The 23,144-nt window shown below is 44.0% G+C and overlaps 1 protein-coding gene across 6 annotated transcripts in view; it reads left to right on the forward strand.

The window, feature by feature from the left end:
- The first annotated feature begins 1,536 nt into the window (after positions 1-1,536).
- dbn1 (drebrin 1) overlaps positions 1,537-23,144 on the forward strand; it is an 83,922-nt gene continuing 62,314 nt past the window's right edge. For 2 of the 6 annotated variants that reach the window (XM_072662256.1, XM_072662260.1), the window contains exon 1: positions 1,537-1,755. In XM_072662256.1, coding sequence (XP_072518357.1) covers positions 1,673-1,755 — 83 coding nt within the window. In that variant the 5' untranslated portion in view covers positions 1,537-1,672. The remainder of the gene's footprint in view (positions 1,756-23,144) is intronic. The other 4 variants (XM_072662255.1, XM_072662257.1, XM_072662259.1 and 1 more) reach the window with 3 other exon arrangements.

Below are 23,144 nucleotides of genomic sequence, written 5' to 3' on the forward strand. Positions count from 1 at the left end.
TCAAAACTTCATGTAGAAATGAATCACAGAGATGTAAACAAGAGTGGTTTGATGAATCATGGTGCAGAAACTTCTAAAAAATCTACAAAGAAATCCCTTGGGTAGCATTTCCTTTACATGTCCTGCATGTACAGCCGTATGCAATATTTTAGACACCCGTTCAAATCTTTTTATATATATATATATATATAATAATTGATCAAATACTCTACAGGAAACATTCTTCTCATTGTAAAGCACAATATCTATTTGCTGAATTAAACATGCTGTATACAACAAAATAATGCTTAACTGTCACACCAGACAAGATTTCCCCAATGTTAAATGAAGTAAATAAACATTTAGGCCATTTAATTTGATCTGGGGTGTCCAAACATTAGCATGGGACTGTACCTCTCAGGCTAAACCCTTCTCAAAGCTATCTTACAGTAGTGTCACTGGGAAGTGTTTTTGTATTCGTTTTAGAGCTGTTTCAGTCGTCTGGGGCCTGAGACATCACCAGCGCAATTCTGACACAGCAAGTTTCTCTAATATGCCTCTGGAAATGACTGTATTCACATAATATCAACTGAACCTCTGCAGGCTAACAAATAGTAATCAGTCGATTACTGAAGTCCTAGCTGGCACCCTTACTGAACTACGCACTATGCAGGTTAGTTTTAGGCCTTGAGGCCTAAAATGAGGAACAGGGCAGCATTTAAGATGAGTCCAACATCGATATCTCCTCAGGTTCGATTCATTTTTGTTTTCTTCTCAGAAGCTCCAAACATAGCTCTTGACTTGACCCTTGGTGGGTCTTCTCTAAATACCAAGCATTCCTTGAGATTCTTTCTTCCCAACATGGAGATACCTTTGCCTGTTGACAGTACAGGACCCATCTGATGCTGGCACACAGCCATTCTAATGGACTGGGTTGTTTTTTTCCCCCCTCTGCCTTTCTCCTGCATGAACTCTCTGATGGCTCGGGCTTCTTGGCATCTTCTGCTACTAATTTCATTTTACACACGCCTGGAGCTTCCGTGACTTCAGGCAAGTGGCCTTTTCCTTCCACTCAGACAGCAAACATAATATCTCGGGGGAGGCTGGACCAAAACATAGCCAAAAAACACGACGACGAGCCGAGCCGAGCCGAGCACAACGTGTGTTCCGTTTTGGAGCACAGAGCCTGTTGGAGGAAAGCTGGGGAAAGTCCAGGGGACTTATGCGGCCCAGGCTGTGATTGGAAACCCTTGTCTCCTTTATCCTATGGAAATGTAGGCAGTTCAATTCCTGATGCCATAAAATCATAGACAAACTATTAAGCCTTTAAGCGTCTTATCTCAGAGACATCCTGCCTGTGACTGGCAAAAAACCCTCAGAATTTTGTGCTGACGGTGCTGCACTGATTTTTTTTTTTTTTCCATTGGCCAACTGAATATTTGGCACTAGGACCACGCAGAGAGAGAGAGAGAGAGAGAGAGAGAGAGAGAGAGAGAGAGAGAGAGAGAGAGAGAGAGAGCAGCAGCAGCAGCAGCAGCAGCACCGTCTCTTTGTTCCAGCCCTAGCCCCCCCCCTCTCTCTCTCTCCACCTCCTCCTCCTCCAGCAGCAGCTCTCTCTCTCTCTCTCTCTCTCTCTCTCCACTCTTCCCCATCTCGCTGCTACACTGGCCTGGATGACTGCAGAAGCAGCAACATGGCTGTGAATCTCAGCAAGAACAGACTGGCCCTGCTCACGGCTTACCAGGATGTTATCGACGAGACCTCGGCCACCGACTGGTAAGACCCCGTTTTCCTCCATCCCCCCCTCTCTGTTTTGACCGCGGCGGTTCATTTTCCCCCGGGCTGAGGGCTCCGGCGTGGCCGCGCTGCTGATGGGTGTCTTCATGCAGCATCTCCAGAGTGACCACGCCAGCTAACCCGGGTCTGAATGCTTCTGTGTTTGTGGGGGGGAGAGTGTGAAGGCTATCACTGTGGCTTATGGGTCGAGGATTGGACATTTTAACCGGCTTCTACTAGTGGAGCGAAAATGATATCGAAACTATGCTGGATAATGGGGATTTTGAGGGGATTTCGCCTAGTTTCGAAAGGAGGAGGAGGAGGAGGGGAGGGGGGGGGGGTCCGAGCATAGCCTATCCAGTCGTACATTATCCAGCCCAGCCGTACAAAAATAAAGGCTGGCGAGTTTCCTAGTGTGAGATTTCCACCGCAGATAGTGGAACAGAGGTCGGTGTCACCCACTGTAGACTTGCGCAAGGTATATTTTGTGTTTGCTTAATCGAATAAAGCCCCCCTCCCCAACCCCCCACCACCGCCACAGCCACCGCAACGACCACTACGACCACCGGTACTGGCTAGTGAGCTCCAAGCTCTTCCAAGCAGGTCGACAGCCCTCCTGGCCGTTCAGAAACGCACCTCGTGCCTGCAGCGTCACTCCGTGCCCGAGGAGCCGAGCCGTTGTGTCCCGGCGCAGGGAGGAGATGGGCGATGGGCGATGGGCGAGGCCAGAAGTGCCAGACTGACAGACACCCCTTTTATTGTGAGCTCCTCTTCTCCTACTTTCCCCCCAGCGCTGGGCTGAGCTCCTCCGTTAGCTGTACGCTTCACCTGCAGCTGCAGCTCTTCACCACACACAAACTCAACCACAACTGGCTGCGGGTTTTATTCTGAGCTCTTTTAGCTCTCCTGGCTCTCCTCCGTCCTGCTGGCTGAGTCCGGGTTGGTTTCTCTTTGTGTGGAGGTGAAGTGTTCTCTTCTCGGTCTGTGGAGCCACTCGAGCACATGGTCGACAGCAGTTTACCTTTGTTGTTGCCATTTTTCCTTCCAGAACAAAAAGACTGACCACCATCAGCTCCTCAGATACTCCTTAGCATCCATTGCCGAGCAGAAGATAAAGGAGCACGTATTTGTCACTGTACAGCGAAATGTGTCCTCCGCATTTAACCCATCTGGTAGTGAACACACACTCACACGCACACATGTGTTAGGGGCAGTGAGTACACACACACACCCAGAGCGGTGGGCAGCCAACTCCAGCGCCCGGAGCAGAGAGGGTAAAGGGCCTTGCTCAAGGGCCCAACAGTGGCAGCTTGCTGAGCCCGGGAATTGAACCCACAACCCTGTTATCGATATCCCGGCGCTCTAACCGCTGAGCCGCAGAGTGTAAACACACTGCGGTCGGTGTGGTTTTCCTAGTTTTGTTGATTTTATGAAGCTTTTCACACAGAAGAAGTACACAACAGCACCTGGACACACTGTAATCACTATATTTTTAATAACAGTTCTGTTCATTTATGATAATTTTCTCTGTTTAACAAGCTAAGACTCCTCACCTGGACCGACCCAGCATCCATGAACCTGCTAAAGGGCCCATGTCCTCCCAAAAGGTCCAGGCCAAGGTTTTATGTATGAGCAGACAGTTATTTTATGCATGACAGGGCTTTCACTGTGCCTTCATATGACTGATATATGTTAATGAGCTCTATGCTTATTGGCTGGGCTGGTCTGAGTGGGCGGGGCTGGATTGTTGGTGTTCTATACTTCACAAAACCAGCGCATTCAAAAATGGCTCAGTTTCCATATATGCATTTATACTGTGTGGACCAGGGAGTTACTGGTACACAGTGTTAACACACACCAGTCGACTCATTTCCGACATAGGGGCCCTTTAAATGGCTCCTAGATATTCAATCAGCAGCACATTAGATTCTGCCCTCATTGAAACAGGTGAAGTGGCTTTGAGTCCTTCGTTGAGGGCGTCTTTCACAGCCATACAGCGAATAATCTGTTGCGTCTAATTCACGGTGCGTGGTCCTGCCACAGCTTTCAAACCATCAAGTGGCTCCAACTATGTGCCCTAATATCCCCCCCCTCCCGGATCCTCACACACACACCCATTAAAAGGAGCCCGATCTATTTTTCTTCAGGTTTCTTCGCCATGTTGAGTTATCATTCACCTCCTGCATAGTTGCTTGTTTATCTGAAGACTGCTCCGGTTCGACCGATATTCCGAAGTGCCCCAGGCGTGCCCCCATTACTCACACTTGAAGTGAGGCGAACAAAGACGAAGCTTTCAGCCATGGGTGACCCTGTAAACAACTGTCCTCCCCATCTAAATCACCCTTGAACTCAGGCCCAAAGAATGTGTCTGCCCTATATCAAACCCACACAGTTGCTCTCAGAGCCACACGCAGCCTCCCAGCAGAAGCAGCAGCAGCACCACCACCACGCTGGTCTCATTGGCCTCTCATGGCCTCGGCGTGTGCTTTTACATGCTCATATTTGACCTTCTTCTTGACAAATGCGCCTGACTGTCTTTGCCAAAGACGGCTTGCATTCTCTCTGTTCTTCTGCCTGGCATCAGTTCTGCCCGGCGCTACAGTATGCACCCCAACCACCCCCGGCACACACATACACACTCGGCACTCGTCAATAAGCCCCCCCCCCACGGCCGTGAAACCTGAATACAAAGCAAGCTCTGTGCTGAGAGCTGCAGCCAAGCACTCAGAGCTGACCGCTGCACAGAACGCCACCTGAACAATACCCACCACCTGAAGGTGTTCTTCAAAGGTAAGCAGACAAAAACAGTCACCCCTAGATGATCTTCTCTAAGCTGGGTGAGGAGGAGCTCACCAAGGCTTCTGATGATGGACATTAATGTGTGTCCTGCAGGTGGCTGAAACAGAGGACTGTGGGTATTGTTTAAAGGGAACTGGATAGGTCTCAGTAGTAGTGTGCCTTAGGAAAGGGTGATTTTGGAGTTATTAAAGAAAAGTGATGCAGAACATCAGAGTTATTAAATATCAAACAGGCAGAGGCAGTGCTGCTGAGGTGCTGAGGGCTATGCATATATTTGACCTTGCTATCTCTTTTAGAAAAATTTGGATGTAGATAAATGCCATCCGATTTTTAAGCGATACTAGACTACTGGGCTGAAATATCTGCTCTGCAAATAAGTATCATAGTTATGTTACACTCTGTAAGGCTTTTCTAGGTAGTCCCCATATCCCCATTTATGTCTAAAAACATTTGATCCCATCATTGGTACAGAATTCCTGTATCCCCAGTCTAGATGAATGAAGTAGTTGTGAGGAATTCATTCAGGATCTTAATCTTAATGAGTATCTTATCAGAAATGGGCAATGGCCCAGAATTCCAGTATTGGTGCATCCCATCTCTGAGATGTTCATCTCCCAAACCTACACGTTCAGTTCTGCCTGGTTGAGATGAATGAAGTGGTCATCAGTAATTCATTGAGGATCTCAATTTGGCAATCCTTCGGTAAGTTTTTTTTTAGCCTCAGTGGTACTGAAGATTGGCGAGGATCTAATTGTTCAGCCCGCAAAGCACAGGATGTACTGTATAGCACTGTTTCGGGAAAAGGCAGGAACATTACACTTACACATCACACTTAATCAGTTTGCCAACTGGGCCAAAGCGGTCCTGAAGCTATATAAATACCCTTCACAACTGTATAAATCTGTCAATTCTGAAAAAGGTCTTGGGTTTGCCTAGAAATGTCATGCTGAAACCTTCATAATGAACACTTTTACACACATAACAGTCACTATATGTACGATTTTTGGGACTTTGGGTTCGCCGTGGCGTCTCATTCCCACGCATGAAACCAGAAGATGTGAGCAGACAAGCAGACACGGCGAGGAAGCATCGTTGTTTTGCAATCCGAATAGATAGATCGTACTATCTTCTCAGAAAGAAAGGATCATTTCTTCCTTCAGAGCCAAGCTAGAAAGCAGATGGGCTCCAGCCTTTATACTTTTTTGCCTTGCTCTTCCGAGCGGCAGCACAAACAGAGCTGGAGAAATTTCAGAGTCCGCGCAGAGAGGCCCTGGAGACAACTCTCCTGTTTGCATTCGGCTGCCAAGAAACATCCGAGAAACCGGCGAGAGGACCGGGAATTCTCAGGTCACGTGGTGTGCCAGTCTCTTAAGTGTAACCATTTTGTAAAGGTTTCTGTGTAAGGGGCCAGACCATGAAATCACCTGGGGATTTTTTCTTTTTTACCAGCAGAATCCAAGGGTCTGATGCCTGCATTCTTCCTAGATCAGGTCACTGTCTTAATCATGTCCAGCCCTCCGCCATTTGTCATGACTGCCTGCTGCTATATCACTGTGAGAGGGAGGGTATAAATGCCATTTCTTTGCCTTTGGAATGTGTACTCGTAGACTTCAACGCATGACTGAAATTCACACCAACTGCTTTGGGCAGTGCAAAAAGAGCCATCAGCCACCAGCAAGCACACGAGCAGTGTATTTTGAAGTAGTGTAACTGAGGAAAGTGAGCGCTGTGTTATCCTTTTTCAGACTAGTGCTTTGTGTGCATAAACGCTCCTTTACTCTTCTCATGGGCTCAAGGCCGTCTGTGAAAGATAGCTGATTCAGTGGATGGCTGTCTGCTTCTCCATATAACCTGTAGTCTGTGGCATGTAGACGTGATTGAGGAGGGCCGCTGACTGACTCTTGAACCTTGCCAGTACTGAAGGAGCAAACACATCCAATTCCCAGATTCAATGAGATCTGGACCAGAACGTCTTTGTGAATAGGTCTGAGTGGCATATGTGCTCACTTTTCAGTGCTGATCCAGCAGCTGCTAGCAGTCAATAAATGCTTCACTTGTTTTCTTCAGACTCTCCTTTTTTTACGTTGATGAATTGACGAATAGCTTAAAGATGAAAAAAATCTCTTGGCTGTGTATTAGTATCGAACAATTTTTAGGATTACGGTTGTACTGCACGGGGCTCCTTTGCCTTAGGGTCTTAGTTTCTTGTTTAACCAATGGATGGATCTACAGAGCTTGTGCACAGCTGCAGAAACTCATAAAAGCCAGCGTTGTATTTGGGTCTGCTCCGTCAGTCTGGCAGTTTTTTTCTTAACGTATCTGACTCAAATTGAAATATTTGTGGAATGAGTAAAACTAGCATGTCTCGTGAAGGAAGCAGGGTAAAGACTTTTAACACCACTACAGACTGAGAGTACATCACTCAGCCCAGTACAGTGAGTGTCAAAACACAGCAGAGCTAACAAACACCACTAACCTGCTCATCTCATGAGTTTTTAGCTCTAGATAAGCAGCCCTTTCAGGCATCACACAACATTTTAAACATGGTTGATTCCCAAAAGTACAAAGTTCCAAAGAAAATTTTGATCTCGTGAGACTTGTTTGCCTGGAATGGTTAATGTAGCATCCAGCCCCACCCACGATTGGTCTCGGCAATCATCTGTGTTTAGTAATGCTTGAAAATAGGGCTAGACGATATGGTTAAAATACGATATTTTAATATTTATTTGAACTGCTGTTCAAATACTCTCCCATACTAAGTACAGTGATTTATATTCAACATCAGCAGCAATTCATCTTCATTAAACAGCACTAAGTATACTTTCTGTAATAAAGTGTGCAGTTGGCCAGCTATGACTATATCATAGTGATAACAAACTTACACGATTTCGATCAGTTTTCAGCGTATTGCCCACCTCTACCTGAATATATCACATTGCCCTGACAAGCTTTTCCATAATTAATGCACTTTTGCCTGCAACATCTTCATATTCATTTTCATTCTGGCTGTACGTGTCTCAAAATCCTAATTTTTTTAGATGGCACAACTAAAAGCACTCTGTCTGACAAGTCTAATGGAGAAAGGGAAGACGTTGAGAGAACTGGATGCTCTTCTGGGAGTTTACTGAGGTGCATAATAGCAGCATACACTCTTCCAAGCACTTGAAGTGCTGCCTAACCAGAGCTAAGAGATAAAGAAAATACATGGGCTTTTGATCATAGCTTGTTAAGATGCTATGATGGGCTAAAAATGTTGACAAAATTTGTGGGATCACTAAGCACTCAAAAACTTCAGGAAAACATCAAAAAAACAAATGTCAGGAGCGGGCCTAAACCAGAGGCCTGTCTTTGGTTTGGTACAATGCACTAAAACTATGGTGTTTAGCTGTCCAGTACATTTACTGGTTTCATAACACGGGGCACAGAATGGGCTTATTAAGATGTTTATGGTGTGATCTCTCTCAGAGATCCTCTCCAGCTAAAGATCTAGAACCGAATGTAAGAACTAACTTTCTTCTGGAATGTATCACCAATGCTTACAAGTGTTTATTAAGGGAATGTTTATAAAAAGTTGTAAAGCCAAGCTGAGTTATTCCTCTCAAGTGGGATTCCTAGCAGGCTTCTAATGCCGGGATGGGTTAGAACATCTGGCAGTGCCCTTCTCTCTGACACTACTCTCTGATGGTGGTTAGGCACCTCCCTAACATCTGGCTAGAGTGATAGGCCACCATGTGGCCGTGCTAGCCTGTTGGGTTGGCAATGACTCCACTAATGGGCCCTTGTGGGTTTTAAAGCAGCTTGTTGATGCAGGTGAAAATGCTCCCCTGATTGCCTTTAGGCATTTTTGATGTATCCATAAGCTAGCGATAAACAGTATCTTCCATGTTGTCGTCCTTTGAGGTTATCGCCTTGTGTCAAACGTTTGCAGGCCCAGTCTGAGCATGTAAACATCTTTCAAAGGAGCCAGCCATTTCTTAGAAAAGGCTTAAGCAACAGGGTAGCACATTTAAGGAATGTTGAATCTACTGGGCTCTGTCAGAGGGCTGTTGTACTTACTCAAAAATTGTCGCGGCTCCAACCACGTTCTGTCCTTTTGCAACTTCCCTTCAGGAAACACTCTTGCTAAAATAAGTTTCCCCCAGGTGCCAGCTCTTGACATCCTCCTCCTCAGACAGCTCTTTGTCTCTTTTCACCGGGCCTTCCCATTCATTCTCTATCATGTTAGACACACTTATCTTACAATGAAAGGAAGGCCACTGTGTAGCAAGCTCTGTTACTTTAAGTAGTCAGTTTATTTTCTGTCCAGACTAGTATTTGTAATTTATGTAATTTTATGTCATTTATATAAGCCCATTCCTGCCATGTAAAAAATAGAATATATTTAGTTTAATAATCATATTATTGTGTAGTCATAATAAAGTGAATTGGCACATCAAAATTATTAGACATTTTCTCAAAGCAAAATAAAAATAATGATCTGAAAATAATGAGAAAGCATTTCATAGTAACAACATAGTATCTCAAAATAGTGACTTAACACCTGGTATCGCCATGTAATGACATAAAGAATAAATATAGTAACTTACCATCTCAGAATAACAGTATATTCAAATAACAGCACAGTATCTCAACATAGCATCTGGAAATAGTGACTTAACACTTTGTATCTTAAAGTAATGACATACTATCTTAAAATAATGATTCTCAAAATATCAACATAGTATCTCAAATTAGTAATTTTGTATCTAAAGATAACAGCATAATATCTCATAATAACAGCATAAGTCAAGTCAAGTCAAGTGGGTTTTATTGTCATTTCAACTACATACAGAGTACACAGTGAAACGAAACAACGTTCCTCCAGGACAATGGTGCAACATAGACAGTGCATACAAGACACAAGTGCAACACAAACAAACAAGTGCGGACAGACAACACAACACAGTACAGACCATAATATCTCAAAATGACAATACAGTATCTGAAAATAAGGATTTAACAGTATCTCAAAGTAATGACAGTATCTTAAAACAGTATCTCAACATAACCACATTGTATCTCAAAAAAGTGATTTAGCATCTCAGAATACCAACATAGTATCTCAAAACATCTCAAAATAATGTAGTAATTTATATAAATAATGTAAAGTATCTTAAAGTAGTAAGTGACATAAAAAATAATGACCAACATCCCAGAATAATGACTTATTATCTTAGTATCTCTCTTAATGCCTCCCAAAACAATGACACAGTATCACAAATCAGTGAGTTTGCATCTTTAAACAATAGCATAGCAAATTACATAATACTGGAAACATTAGTACTGGACTTCTTCATTTTAAGTGGTGGGAATGGGCTTTCTTAGTAATTAGACCAACATACAGTATATTTATGTCGCCAGTTACTGCTTTTTGTTGTTGTTTTTAATGTGCAAGTCATGCTGTATGTGCAGACAATCTGAAAAAAATATCTTAATCATCTTTTGGCTATAAATATCCATTATTAATAAAGGTACACCTGATAAAGAGGCATCTCAGAGTGTTGTTTACTCAGTACTCTGCTGCTTGCCCTTTTTTTTAATGTTTAGTATCTTTTATTCAGGTAATTCATTCATCAAATGTTCTACTATCTTTTCCCCCACATACACACCTTCCATCAGTGACTGCATGACTGCAGCATCGTTTGTGCAGACGGCTCCCGTCAGTGCTTTCGGTTTAACCCCTCGGAGCGGTTTGGGACACTGCCCAGACTGATTGCAGCAATTACCGCAGTGTTTATTTGCTGGAAATGTTAGTCTGCCTGTTATTTGGCGGTCTGCATGGTAAACATATTGCAGGAAGTATAGGTAGATGGTGTCTTACAAAGAACATGTCTTACAAGAACCACTGGCTGGCTGTCCATCCTATGTCTTGCCTTCAAAATGCATGCATGGGATTTGAAAAAAAGGGAGTAGAATACGTGCCTCAGCCTTTGGATGTGGAGGAATTATGAATATCTTCAGCAGACTGCAGTTCTTTTCCAGACTGAAAGTCTAGCTGGCATGTCGGTAAATAAAATTTGTGTGGAGAAATGTCTTCTAATCCCTTTTGAAAATTAGTATTTACATCCTCCAATGCGAGTGGCAGGAACCAGACTCCTATTCGTGGATAAGACTCAGGGATTTATGGGAAATGATTTGCTTAGTGTGGGTGTTGGTTGAAAGCACATAGCTTTCAGAAAGAAGGGAGGGGTAGTGAACCGAGAATCCAGAAGTCATCATGAGAGACCATTCGTCTTGGAGGACACGTCCACGGTTTGTGGATTAAACGAGACATGGAAGAAGCTTTCCACTGCCCAATATTTCACTGCAGTACTTTTCATATTGTGTTGGCAACATGCGAGGCCAGTGTACATGCAATCCTTAGGCACTTTAACATGCTGTTAATATGGCTACAGCCTGACGTGGTGTTCTGAGAGCTTTAGCAGGAAGACGGCTCCATTGTCTCAGGTCACCACTAAAAGCCTCTGTTGTCAGCACCAGTTAGTGTTGTACTGTGAGCTGCAGTTGGTGCGCTAGGTAATCTGCGGTACGTCTCTGTGGGTGGATGGTAGCGTAGCAGCAAGGCCTCTGCACTCCTATGAAGTCCATCTGGCTGCCTGCACAGCCTCGTTCTCATCCGGAATAACACCATTTGCTCTGATTAATTCTCAGCCCGAGGACTAAAGGAGTTTGCTGTCAGCCAATGCAGGGGGATTAAGGGATGAGTATTTACACTCAAAACTGTCCTGCCACCACGTCTCGCTCAAAGGGCCCATATCCTACATTTCTCCCGTATTTACATTTTCCCATAAGTTATAATGTTTCTGCCGTTTGCAAATATGTTCCAAAAATAATCATTCACCATAATTCAGTATACCTCTGCCATTTTCCAACCTCGCTTTATCCCATGGAATTACACAGCTCTGTTCTGATTGGCTGTCCTATTTACCTTATTTCACACGTATTCACTTCCAGTCATTTAGTTTCAGGTGGTATCTGGTGTTGATTCCCCTCCACAAATAGGGTAAGAGCAGACGAATGGACCCCTGGATGTTCAACCATAGATGCAGGTCCAGGTCTAGCGGTTGAACAAGGAACTGCAGGGTCCTATGACAAGGAGCCTCGCACTGAGCTGCTGTAATCCTTAATCCGCGAATACGATCGGCTCTCAAGATCAAATAAGTTTGAGAAATATTGAATATTTTGTGATTTAACCATCTTTATTCTCAACAAACATATGAGCATCTCAGAATTGCCCCCTTTTTGTGCAAAGAAATGACAGTCTTTTCATTTTACATACACCACAGACCTTAATGGGGTAGATTTATCTGTTCTTATACATTTTCATGGATAATCTTGGATCTTATCTTCTAATTTGTCACAGGGAAACCGAGTCTTTGTCTCTGGTTACATCTGAAGTCACAGTTTGTCTCGACACATGATTTAGCATGGATGTGCTCAACTGAATATAAGATCTGGCTCATCCAGCCTGAAGGAATCACAGAGAGGCAGCCGAATTAGAACTGGTTCACTGGTACATTTATATCTGTGGCACTCTGTGATTCAGGCTCTACTTGTTGGCATCGATTCGGCATGCTTTGTCACACTCGGTATCATACTATACTTGGTATTTTTTCAGTTCTGCTAGCGCTTTACTCCGAATTGCAGAGTTTTGGTGGCTAGAGATTTAAAGGCACAGCATTGGCAGCTTAGCAGAACTGAGTCTTGAACCCACAACCCTGTGAACAACCCAGGTAATTGAACTTATTCAGCTCCCTGTGAATGTGTTGAGAGTTAGCCAGCCTGGTTTAACCTTGTTTGCTTAAATGATATGTTTTGCCTATTTGTTTTGATTTACATCAACATCTATCTTTAAAATCACTAAAATATGAATTATTATTTGTTAATATCAGCTTTTCATGATACAAGTGATGTGTCCTCCTTTTAGCACTGAAGCATTACCCTTATTGTTATTATACTGAAAGACTTGTACAGTAATATGAAATGCTCTCTAATGGCATCTAAGGGCCTTGCTCAGGGGCCCAACCCAGGCAGCTTAGCAGGCCTGCACTCTGCCCCCTTTGTATATTCATGTCAGTATTCATGTTCTGCATGTTAGCATTAGCTTTGCATGATCCGGGCTAAAACTATGTTAGCTGTGAGGGGTGTGTGAAGGATGCTGACACTGTTGAGTATTTTTTTTTTTGGAACATTCTGTCTTTCTTCTATTTATTTTAACGGAAATATTATTACAGGAAATATTATTACGGGAAATATTTTTTATAGGCACTACAATAATTGTATTTTTTCCTCTTTCATTTTAGAGTGGAGCACTGGAAACCTGGAGTTTGCCTAAAGCACAGAAATATCAATGCAAAGTAAAAGTAAAAAAAAAAGCTAAGCTGCAGCTTGTTTGCTCACGGCTGCTTTTCAGATTTACAGCAACACTGTATTTACCAGCTATCCTGAGCACAGCTGCAGTGACTAAGCAGCAATCTGCAGTCTGTTGTATCCCAGAATTTAGATTTTGAGACTTCCAGGGGGGTCTAAGTGGTTAACTGGGACGTCCCAGCTTGGCTGCGAGCCAAAGTAAGGACATCAAATTAAGGCACTCCCAGTATTTCATCATTCATGCAGTTCATAACCTTGGACATTCTCTAAATTAGAAATGAACCTCAAGCTTTTAAGACTGTGAAGGTAGAAAAGAAGGACATTAATATCAGGGCTTACTTACACTGCTGCCCGTGGCCAGCGTTCCTCATCCCTCCTCCACCTAGACTGCTTGGAGGCTAGTTTGTGAGGGGGAGGGAGATTGGCTTGCCCCCAGCTTGGAGCGGACTGAGCGTGTGTGTGTACGAGGGAAAGCGTTTGATGTCCAGCTGCATTTCAAATAGGCTCAGTGGAGGCCATTGATCCGGAGAGCTGTAGAGATGTAAAGCAGGACAGCAGCGATTAAAACACACCAAGCAGAATGTAAATGTGATAACGGTACAGGAAACGTACCACAGAAACATGAATATGCATGAATATTCAAATGGCCCAGTTAGGTTAAGCTGGGAGTTTTTTTTTCTTTTGCGCTGGCAGCGAAGAAAATGGCCACTGATGAAGTCCTGGGGCAGAAGTGTCTAGAATGGATTACCGTTTCCAACCATTTATCACGAACGTAATACTTCCCTCTCAAATCCGTGCTGTCAGAAAAATAGCCTCTTCACTCACGCTCATTAGGGCATGTTAAAAATGGTTAGTGAGCTTTGATGGATATAATCTCTGTTTTGGCTGTGCGGATCTGAGCAGCTTTTTGATGCTGCGTGACGATGGCCATGTTTCAGTAGTACTTATCTTGTCAGTTGCTTTGGCGCTCCACCAGCTGCATGCAAATGTTCCAAATGATGTCCATGGGTCATTTCTGTCTTAGCTGAGGAGCAGGGAGTGGAGCAGCCATCAACAGGAATAATGGAAGTTGCAGCTGTTTTTTGCATGTGTTTGACGGGATCTGGCGCTGCTGGTTTATTGGTGGACAGTCGTAAAAAGTAGCTCGATCTGCCAACGAGATAATGCAAGACACCCCACCGCTCATCAGTTGATGGAGTGGGTTGAGGAGTGAGGAACGTCTGGTGATGTCATGGACCAGCACAATTGCCAGGTTAAAACAGCATTGAGAACTTGTACTTGGAAATGTGAGGAGAAGAAACATTCAAACCACTATAGGAGGTGTGCACTGGACAGCAGTGAAGAACATGTGGAAATCAGGGAATTCAGGTGGTCAAAGGCTTAAGGAGGACCCATGAAACACAGACTGATGGGCTACATCGAATTCCTTATAGGCAAGTCTGTTCACACTGCAGCCCTCGTGGCGATGCCTCCCGGCAGTTACTTCCAGTTGCATTTTTAGGTTTTCTTTTTTTAGGGCCCCAGCAGACTCTAGAATCGCCGCTGGTGATATGATACCATCGTCATATCATTTTATTGATAGTATGTAAAGTCAGAAACCACATCTGCAAATGTTCATTTCAGATTATTTAATGACTAGATGTGGTTTGAGCCAAGCATGTGATGATGACTTGCAGGCTTGCAGTTTACCCAAGGCTAATCGATGTGCATAAGCTTCCATTACTTTTAGCCCTGTTAGCATCACAGCTACAGTGCCACACTGAGAAAGCAATCATCAGATGGCAAATGTGTCTTGGCTGATCGATTACGTCAGTGGTGAGGGGAAGATGGTGTAAATTATGTTTTGGTTAAAGCGTTCAGCCGAGTCTTGAGTCTTTTATGTCCAGAAAAAGAGAGGATATTATAGAACAGCAAGCACGGTAAGCTGTGTCAATTGGAGTAGTTAAAAGCAGAGTAACGTTAACGGGATCGATTACAGGTTCTTTTAAAGGGGGAGAATGGCTCCAGGGCAGCGGGGCTTCTGCAGTAGCCGGTCGATTCTGGACGCGTCTCTATTTCTGGCCTCAGCCCTAAGTGCAGTTTATGGTGAAAGCGCATCAGGAAACGGTGGAGAGCAGGACTCTACAATCGTGGTACTGGCCTTTGCTAGTACAGAGTACATGTATATGAAGTCCTTTAAGAAGTTACAGCGATTTTTACCTTCTTTCTGACCAACCAGTTCTTCTGAAGTTACAGCCTCTATTCATCTGGGAGGGCTTTATACTCAGTGTTGGAACATTGTTGTAAGAATCCGATTGCACTCAGCCACAAGAGCATTATGGAGGTCAGGTACTGATGTTGGATTATACGTTCTGGAACATACATACACCTCCACATCACTCTAGAGAATGCAGTCCCACTGCTTCACAACCCAATGCTGGGGGGCTTTACACCCTTCTTGCTGATGTTTGGCATTGGGCATAGTGACATTAGAGCTTCCCATTCTATTGGCCTAGCTTTTTAACTAGGAGGAATACTTGGATATAGGTGGAGGGTGGAGTACATATAGTACACAAGAAAGAGACTATTGACACCAGCAACAGGAAGGGTTTAAGATAGGGAGAGAGATTTGGACAGTGAGACTGCATGACTTTAAGAGAGAGAGAGAGAGAGAGAGAGAGAGAGAGAGAGCAAGCGAGCACAGTATTGGAAGGGAGCGCGAGGTTCTGTTAGGCCAAGCTGCAGTTTGCTGAGGTAAGCATGCTGTAGAAGCAGAGGCCCATGGAGGAGGGCGCTTCTGGCGGGTGCATTTAGGGATCGTCAGTTAAGCTCTTCTAACAGGCTGTTTAGGCATTCTGGGTAGTGAGTTCTCTGATCCATCCTTTCTGGCCGGATTCAAAGATGACCGTGCCCGGACATTTTAGTCAAACAGTCTTTGTGCTCCCTCCCTCTTTTAAACTGTCCTTGTTTTTACTGTCTCTTGTAAAGGGCGTAGAGCCTAAACCCCCCCCAGAGGAGCATAACATCATCAATGGCACTCGCTTTGTCCCACTTTTCGATAGTCTAACTGAATGGCTTTTTAGAAAAAGAGATGAGGGGAAAAATACAAACTGCACCGGGCCTCGTCGTTCTTGGCAAGGGCTCCTTTTTTTCTGCTCTGGAGGGGGCGGCCGGACCACTGCAGTGGAATTTTAATACCCCGCAGACATCAATCAGTTTGAATGGGGCCGGTTTCAATCCTCCTGTGTTTCCTGAGCGCTCAGCTCCCGTCTGTCTTCCTGGATGTGCGTGTAAGGGATTATTATTCTGCAATGAAAGAACATTTGAGCTGAAGTAGGGAAATACCAGCATGTATTAGATCAGATGCCAGTAGTGTGCTTGGCTGTCAAATTCAAGTCGTCCAATGTGTTGTAGGGATCTTGATACCTTGAGACAAGGCCCAGCTAAATCGAAAAATCACTCTGTCTGGGACAGGAAAAAAAAAGATACAATGGAGATCTTGGCTTCTTTGTGTGAATTTAAGACCCATGATTGACGACGTAACAGGAGTGTAGATAACTGCCAAGGCTAAATTTAGCCGCTGGAGGACAGAGTCAGTGATAGAAAACGGAAAAGGTAATGGAAGTAATGGAAAGGGACGTCACCCACTCTGGAGCCTTTTTCTGACCTCTCTTCAAGGTAAAAGTAGATAATTAAATGAACAGAGTGCTCACTTGTGTTTGGATGTTGGCGTTTTTAGAACTAAAGATATCCTTTTTGCCTTTTGAAAAGTCAACCATTACAGATCTCGCGTATGACAGTACAGTCGTGGCCAAAAGTTTTGGGACTGACACATAGTTGAAAAGCTGCCTCAGTTTATATGGTGGCAATTTGCACCTAGATTGTGAAGAGTGATCAGATGAATTGCTGATAATTGCAAAGTCATTTCTTGCCATAAAAATGACTGCATTTCAATCCTGCCATAAAATGTCATGTGCAGTCATCACTGCATTGCATTAAATAGGGTTTCACAGGCCAGGGCATTGCTGCTTGTAAGATAGCACCTAAATCCACCAATCATCAAGAACATCAAGAAGGCAATAGATGTCACAAGGCAAAAGTGATCACCAAGTGGCTCAGCGAACAAAACATTGAAATTTTGGCTCTGTGGCCAGGAAACTCCCCAGACCTCAATCCCATTGGGAATCTGTGGTCAATCCTCAAAAAAGAGGGTGGACAAACAAAAACACAGGAACTGTGATCAACTCCATGCACTGATTAGGCAAGAATGGGTTGCCATCAATCAAGATTTTGCCCAGAAGCTGATGTCCAGCATGCCAAAGCGAGTCAATAAGAAGTAAACAAAACATGAAATGCTAATGATTGTACTTCAGTATACCATATAAACATCTGACAGCAGTAAACTTGTTTTTTAAATTTCTGTCAGTCTCAAAACTTTTGGCCATGACTGCACTATTCTAAGGTTCTTTCTCTTTTTGACCTTAAAAGACTGAAAAGTTGCATGTCTGTTGTATAATAACTCAAAGGAACGTCTTGGCGAACAGTCAAACTCAAACAGCTTTCCCCTTTTCCCAGGTGTAGTCAATCATCCAAGACTTCATGTTTGGCATGAAGTTAGCTTGATTAGCTTTGCGCTACAAGGATGATGTGGCTAACATGGAACCGAAGCTTAGAGCCCACCAATTAGCACAGTACAAACCGGACACATGTTTTGGCATCTTATATAGACTTGCTTCATGGCGTTGGACAGTGTAGAACAGACTCTGAGTGCTCAGAGTTCTCACCATGCTTTCAAACATATGGTTGGACAATGAGAAGAGGCTGTACGACGGACTGTAGGAGGGGAGAGAACTTACGTTCTGGCCAGCTTTTGCTGTAGGTTAGAAGCCTAGGCCTACCTCCTTGTTTCACAGAGGAAGGACTGAAAAACTGGTAGGAGATGGGGAGTCACAGGAGCTGCTGTTTGGTCCTGATTTACATTTGAGACCAAGAATTTCTGCTACTGCTTCAGACCTCCGACTCTTTTCCTTCTGCTCCTTTCCTACCCTGGAAAACTCTCAAAAAGACTTCCTGGGTAGCGTAGACTACTCGTGTATCCTGTGTCGATAGCCGCTTCTTTTGTCTCCCCCGGTATTTGGACAGCCGGCAAGATGGCGTCACGAAATCTGAGTTTCTGGGTCCCGGAAGAGAGGAAGGGGATCGATAGATAGAAGCAGGAACTTCCAGGGCTTCTGGACGCAGCCTCGCTGTAGCATCTCCTTTATTGTCACAAGGTGTGAGCAGCTACAACGTTGCCCTTTATTCTGAGTACACCACTAGCCAGTCCTTGGGAACGATTTGCAGGCTTCTCAGGGTGGGCGTTTTGCATGGATAACAAGATTTGCCCCTGATTGAGGAGGAGGAGGCTGTTTGTCGCGAGTATGGTGTCAGTGCTGTGCTGAGATTGCTGCAGTGTGTTGGAGGAAATGGTGTGTGAATTGCATCTCTGACGAAAGGCCACATGCTGCAAACGTGGATGAGAGATTGTTATGCCACAGGAACACATCCGAGAAAGTCAGAGAGAAATGCTGGAGGAGTTCGTTTGGATAACCCACCCCCCCAATACACATACACACACACACACACACCTATCATGGAGAGACAGTGAAACCCTGACAGACATGGTTTCCCCTGGAGAGATTGACATTTTCACGACTTCAGTAGTGGAGTTTATTTGCGTGATGGTTGCAGCGAGCGTGCTACACCACAGGCAGCTCATTTTTCTGTCACTGAAAGGCTGGCTTGCCCACTGCACTGCAGAGATATTGACCTGTATTGCAGAAGAACATGTATAGATTTCTTTTCTCTGTTTCTGTGCATCCTCTTTGTCCAAATCTTAATATGAAATATACATGGACCTGTTATACAGGCCTTTCCATGCACTCCTCAGAGCTTTCCTCTCGGAGAGCGGCTCAATAGCCAATAGCCAATTTTTTTTGTTCTTTGGATTGTGCCTAAACTCCATTGCATAATTTTGCTAACCACAGCATCTTCTACACTTTATGATGTTTCTCCAAGTACAGCCTGCTCAGATTGATGTTTTTCAGTTATATAAGCACAATAGGAGTGTGCCAAGAGACCAGGCTGCAAATGCTAGAAGCTAAGGGATCGGCCTGTGTCATTACTTTTGGTTTTGTATCTGTCTGAGAAGAGGTTGAGGACAAATTTGCCAGTTCGAACAGCTTAAGCTGTAGCTGTATATCGTCCAGCTGTAACTGTTTTTGTTGGTCAGTAGCTGATTAATAAATATCACTCAGAGGTTGGTAGGAATCACACGGAGGACAATTTTAGGACAGATTCCTCTCTTACTCTACAGCACAGACTACTGTGCCGGTGACCAAGAAACAAATCTGTGCCAGTACCCTGTAGGAGACGGCTGCTGAGTCAGGCAGTGGCATTCTTTCCCCCTAGGACAGGCCATTCTGCTCTTATCCGTGGCTACCTCCATACGTCTTTAGAGGTGGAGGTGCCCCCCCCCCTCCTTTTTTTCCCTTCTACGACTGTCATCCATATGTATACCAGCCTGTATTTCCTATTAGCTAGCTAATACACATAGGTTTCAACCACAAGCCAAGACGTCTGTGGCTTCAACATGTTGTTTTCTGCCTCAGACAGATGGCTAGTCAGTATTCAGTGTGAAACAGTGGCCCAAATTGTGTTTGTTTGGCATTTGTGCTGTTCCGTTTCAATTGCTGACACTGGGGAAAATTCATAGGGAGCCTTTGGCACGACGTTTCATTTGTGAATATACCCAACCTGTTACTGACCATAAGGTAGCTACGGGGCTGAGGCACTCAAGTTAATGTACAGCTCGCATATGTCGGAGCCTCAGCGTGTAGTCGCTACCCACCATCAGAGAAATGACTGCATGATACTGTGTCATTGTAAAGCCTGAGGACCAGCTGTAGTGCAAAGGCATAATGCCTCTGCTCTCTGTAAGTTATCTTGAGTGGTCCTAAAGGAAATACCAAGCTTAATTTCATTTGCTGACCCTAGCCTGGACTGTCTCTGAGGCTCCTACTTGATAACATTGATGAATTCTACCCTTGTTAATCGGTGGAGCAATGGACTTTAGCTTTAGAGGTCATTTCTAGGGGCTAGATAACCCTAAGGCACAATAATTTCATTTTTAAGGAAATGCCAACTGTGGTCCTTTATATAATCTGCAGACTTCTGGCATTCACATAAGGCTGAAAAAGACACCAGATTCCTATTTAACTATTTCTAAAGGCCTATTTTTATACTTGTGCATATTTGGGCATTCAGGCCAATCAGTTATTAAAGGTTCTCACATACGTCAGTAAGGAAGGCTGAAATGGGTGGCAGCTTCACCGCGCCGAAGGCAAAGCGAAGTAGCAGGCTAGTTTTTGCGTTTTATGGTGTTTCACTTAATTAAACCTCCTGTTAGGGGTAGTTTCCTCATTTCAGTGGGGTCTTGTAAACAGTTAACACAGTGAGCAGGCAGATGTATCCTGTGCCTGATTGACGGCCTCTCATTTCATTAGGTCTGGCAGAGGGGCAAGTGGGCTGACCAGTTTCTGGATGCTGCTTTGTCCCTCTCTTTGCTACATCTGTCAAGCCCACCTCATTGTCCCCTATTGAATCGGAATTGATAAGGAGGGGGTTACCCCATTGACCTCTGTCTTCCAACTCAGCAATGGACATCTGGATACTCTCGGCTCCACTGACCACACAGATGGTCCCTTCATAGGACCTAACTAAAAATCCACTGATTATGACCAGAGGGTTTCTGAGTGGAATGACTGTTAGTCAGTGGAAATGTGATTAGGTTGGGACACCCAATTAAGGAGATGTACTTTAAACTTCAATGAGCTTGAAGTCTTTGTCCAAGATCTTTTCGACAAGGTTTTTTACTGGACCCATCATGAATGTGTTCTTCTCAGATGAGTACTTTGACCTTCAAACTGGCTTGTTGCTGAAGATACTGTTGATTTCGTCTACAACAAGCCGAATTTATAACACGTGGGAGGTAATCATTGTAGGGATGTGCTGCTCACTGATTGCCTCTTCACACTTACGTCAAGTGTTGCTGTTATGAGATCCATTAGTGGGTTGCTCCGAGAATGAGAACGAGGACCATGGAGCGAATCGGCATCGTGGAGACCTTTACTACTGCTGCAGCTGCCAAGTTCTGGTTTTCAACACTTCTTAAGCCTCCTGCCAAAGATAACATGACCAATAACTCACACCTTGTCAAACGGCCATTTTTCCTGGGCAAACATCATGAATCCCGTCTTCAGCAGGAAATTTAGCAGAAATTCACGCTGCCGGATCAGTCCTAACTCTGTGCTCTTCTTCTGGCCCTTGCTCATGGCCAATGTCCATCATATAAAAGATGCTGTCTCTGCCATTCTGTGGGCTGCCACTGAAAAACTTGGCAGATTGTGCTTGTACAAGAAGCCTGCAGTCTGCCTGTCAGACATTTTGGCCCAGGCTCTGTGCAAGCATTGCATCCTTCAGAGTCAGCGGGCTAATCCAGTCTTGCCGTTACAGTCGTGCAACTGTAACACTTCCCGTTCTAAGAGGTGTAGTGATGCTGATTCTGTCGTTTATCCTTGTCTGTTGATGCTCTGCATTTGTGCAAACGTGACATTGCATAGTGCCTTCGGGATACAGAATTCAGCGACAAGTTTTGTGTGATTCCTGCAATTATTAACATGTTGAAAAAGCACCAGGAAGATTGACTGGTTGTGACGTTTGAGTTTCATTGAGTCCAGCAGATTAGAAAATCAATAATGGGCTTGTTTAACATGTTGACCAACATATTGCCATTTGGAGCACACTGATTATTACGGTCTAGTTCTTTGAAAAATGGCCTTCACATTCACAGTGCTAAAAGTAATTGTCCAGTCCAGTTGTACCATTTATATATTTTTATATATAGTCTTTTGTATTTATCAGCATAAGTACTGAACATTCGATCCTGTGTATCAGTCTGTTCGTTAGTCTCGGGACATTAGCATATTGTGTTTGTTTCCTATTCATTTCCGATCACTCTGCACAGAGTTGGCACCATGAGGGAAATTCAGCCTTTTCCAAAGCCAGAGGGACTGAGATTCCTATTGCAAGAAAGAAGGGTGGAGAAGCAGCAACGTCCCTTACAAGCTGAATATACTTACAAACACAAGCCAGAAGAGTAATAGTCATCAGCATTAGATCAGTTTATACTGAAGATGATGCAATGCTGAAAGAACATCTCCTCAGGTTCTGAGAAGAGTTTCAGAGAATTTGTTTGAGTGGATCATGAAGACGAGGGTTGAGAGTAACACGCAGTCTGCGGTTTCTCAGACGTCTGCACTGTTAGGGAACAATTTGTTCAGGTGACCACGGAGCAATCACGCCGTGATTACATTTGTCAAAGCTGCCGTGCTTCAAATTTGGCAACTCGATAGGAAAATTTGACTTCAGCCAGAGATGAAGTGATTACCCTGAAATGGAGGCCGGTGTTAAAACTGTCTGATCTGATAGCTTGAGAGGAGTATCTGGAGAGAAGTGAGAGCATAAGATGAGGGAGGGCTTATGATAAGATGTTAATGCCAACTCATCCCCACTAGAAGCAGAAAACCCGGAATGCTTTCAAGTGTTTTTGAGAAACTTTTAAAAAATCACCTCCTCTGCATTTCATGCAATTTGATTCTCACAGAAAAGAGATCTTTGGACAACTGAAGTCTGGTTTGATCTGGCTGATTACTTTAGCTGAGATCAGCACTTGCAGTTCTGAACAACTTCCTCTTCAAGAGGAATAAATAACTATAAGGATATGATGACATACTTGATGCAGTATTTAGACGCATTTTGATCTCTGCACTGACCAGAGCAGTAATTGTTTGTCAGTCTCTTTTGTCTCTTGAAACTGCCAATGGCCCAATAGTATCAAATGTGATGAATCGGTAACGGTTAATTGGGCGGTGCATACAAATAGAGCATTCAACAGTGTGCAAAAGCCACTGGTTGGTTGGTCTGGCGTGTTTTGACGTTTCCTAAAAAGTAGACTCTATTTAGCATTCAATTACTAATTACTACTCTCTTAAATATCAAGGTGCTATGAAAGGTTCTTTGAGCAATAGCATAGAAGAAATGGTTCCTCAGTGAAAACCTTATAATAAACCTTTAGATCAGGTAAAGGTTCTTCTTAAAAGGTT

Source organism: Salminus brasiliensis, chromosome 18, assembly GCF_030463535.1.
Source record: "Salminus brasiliensis chromosome 18, fSalBra1.hap2, whole genome shotgun sequence".
NCBI classification, from domain to species: domain Eukaryota; kingdom Metazoa; phylum Chordata; class Actinopteri; order Characiformes; family Bryconidae; genus Salminus; species Salminus brasiliensis.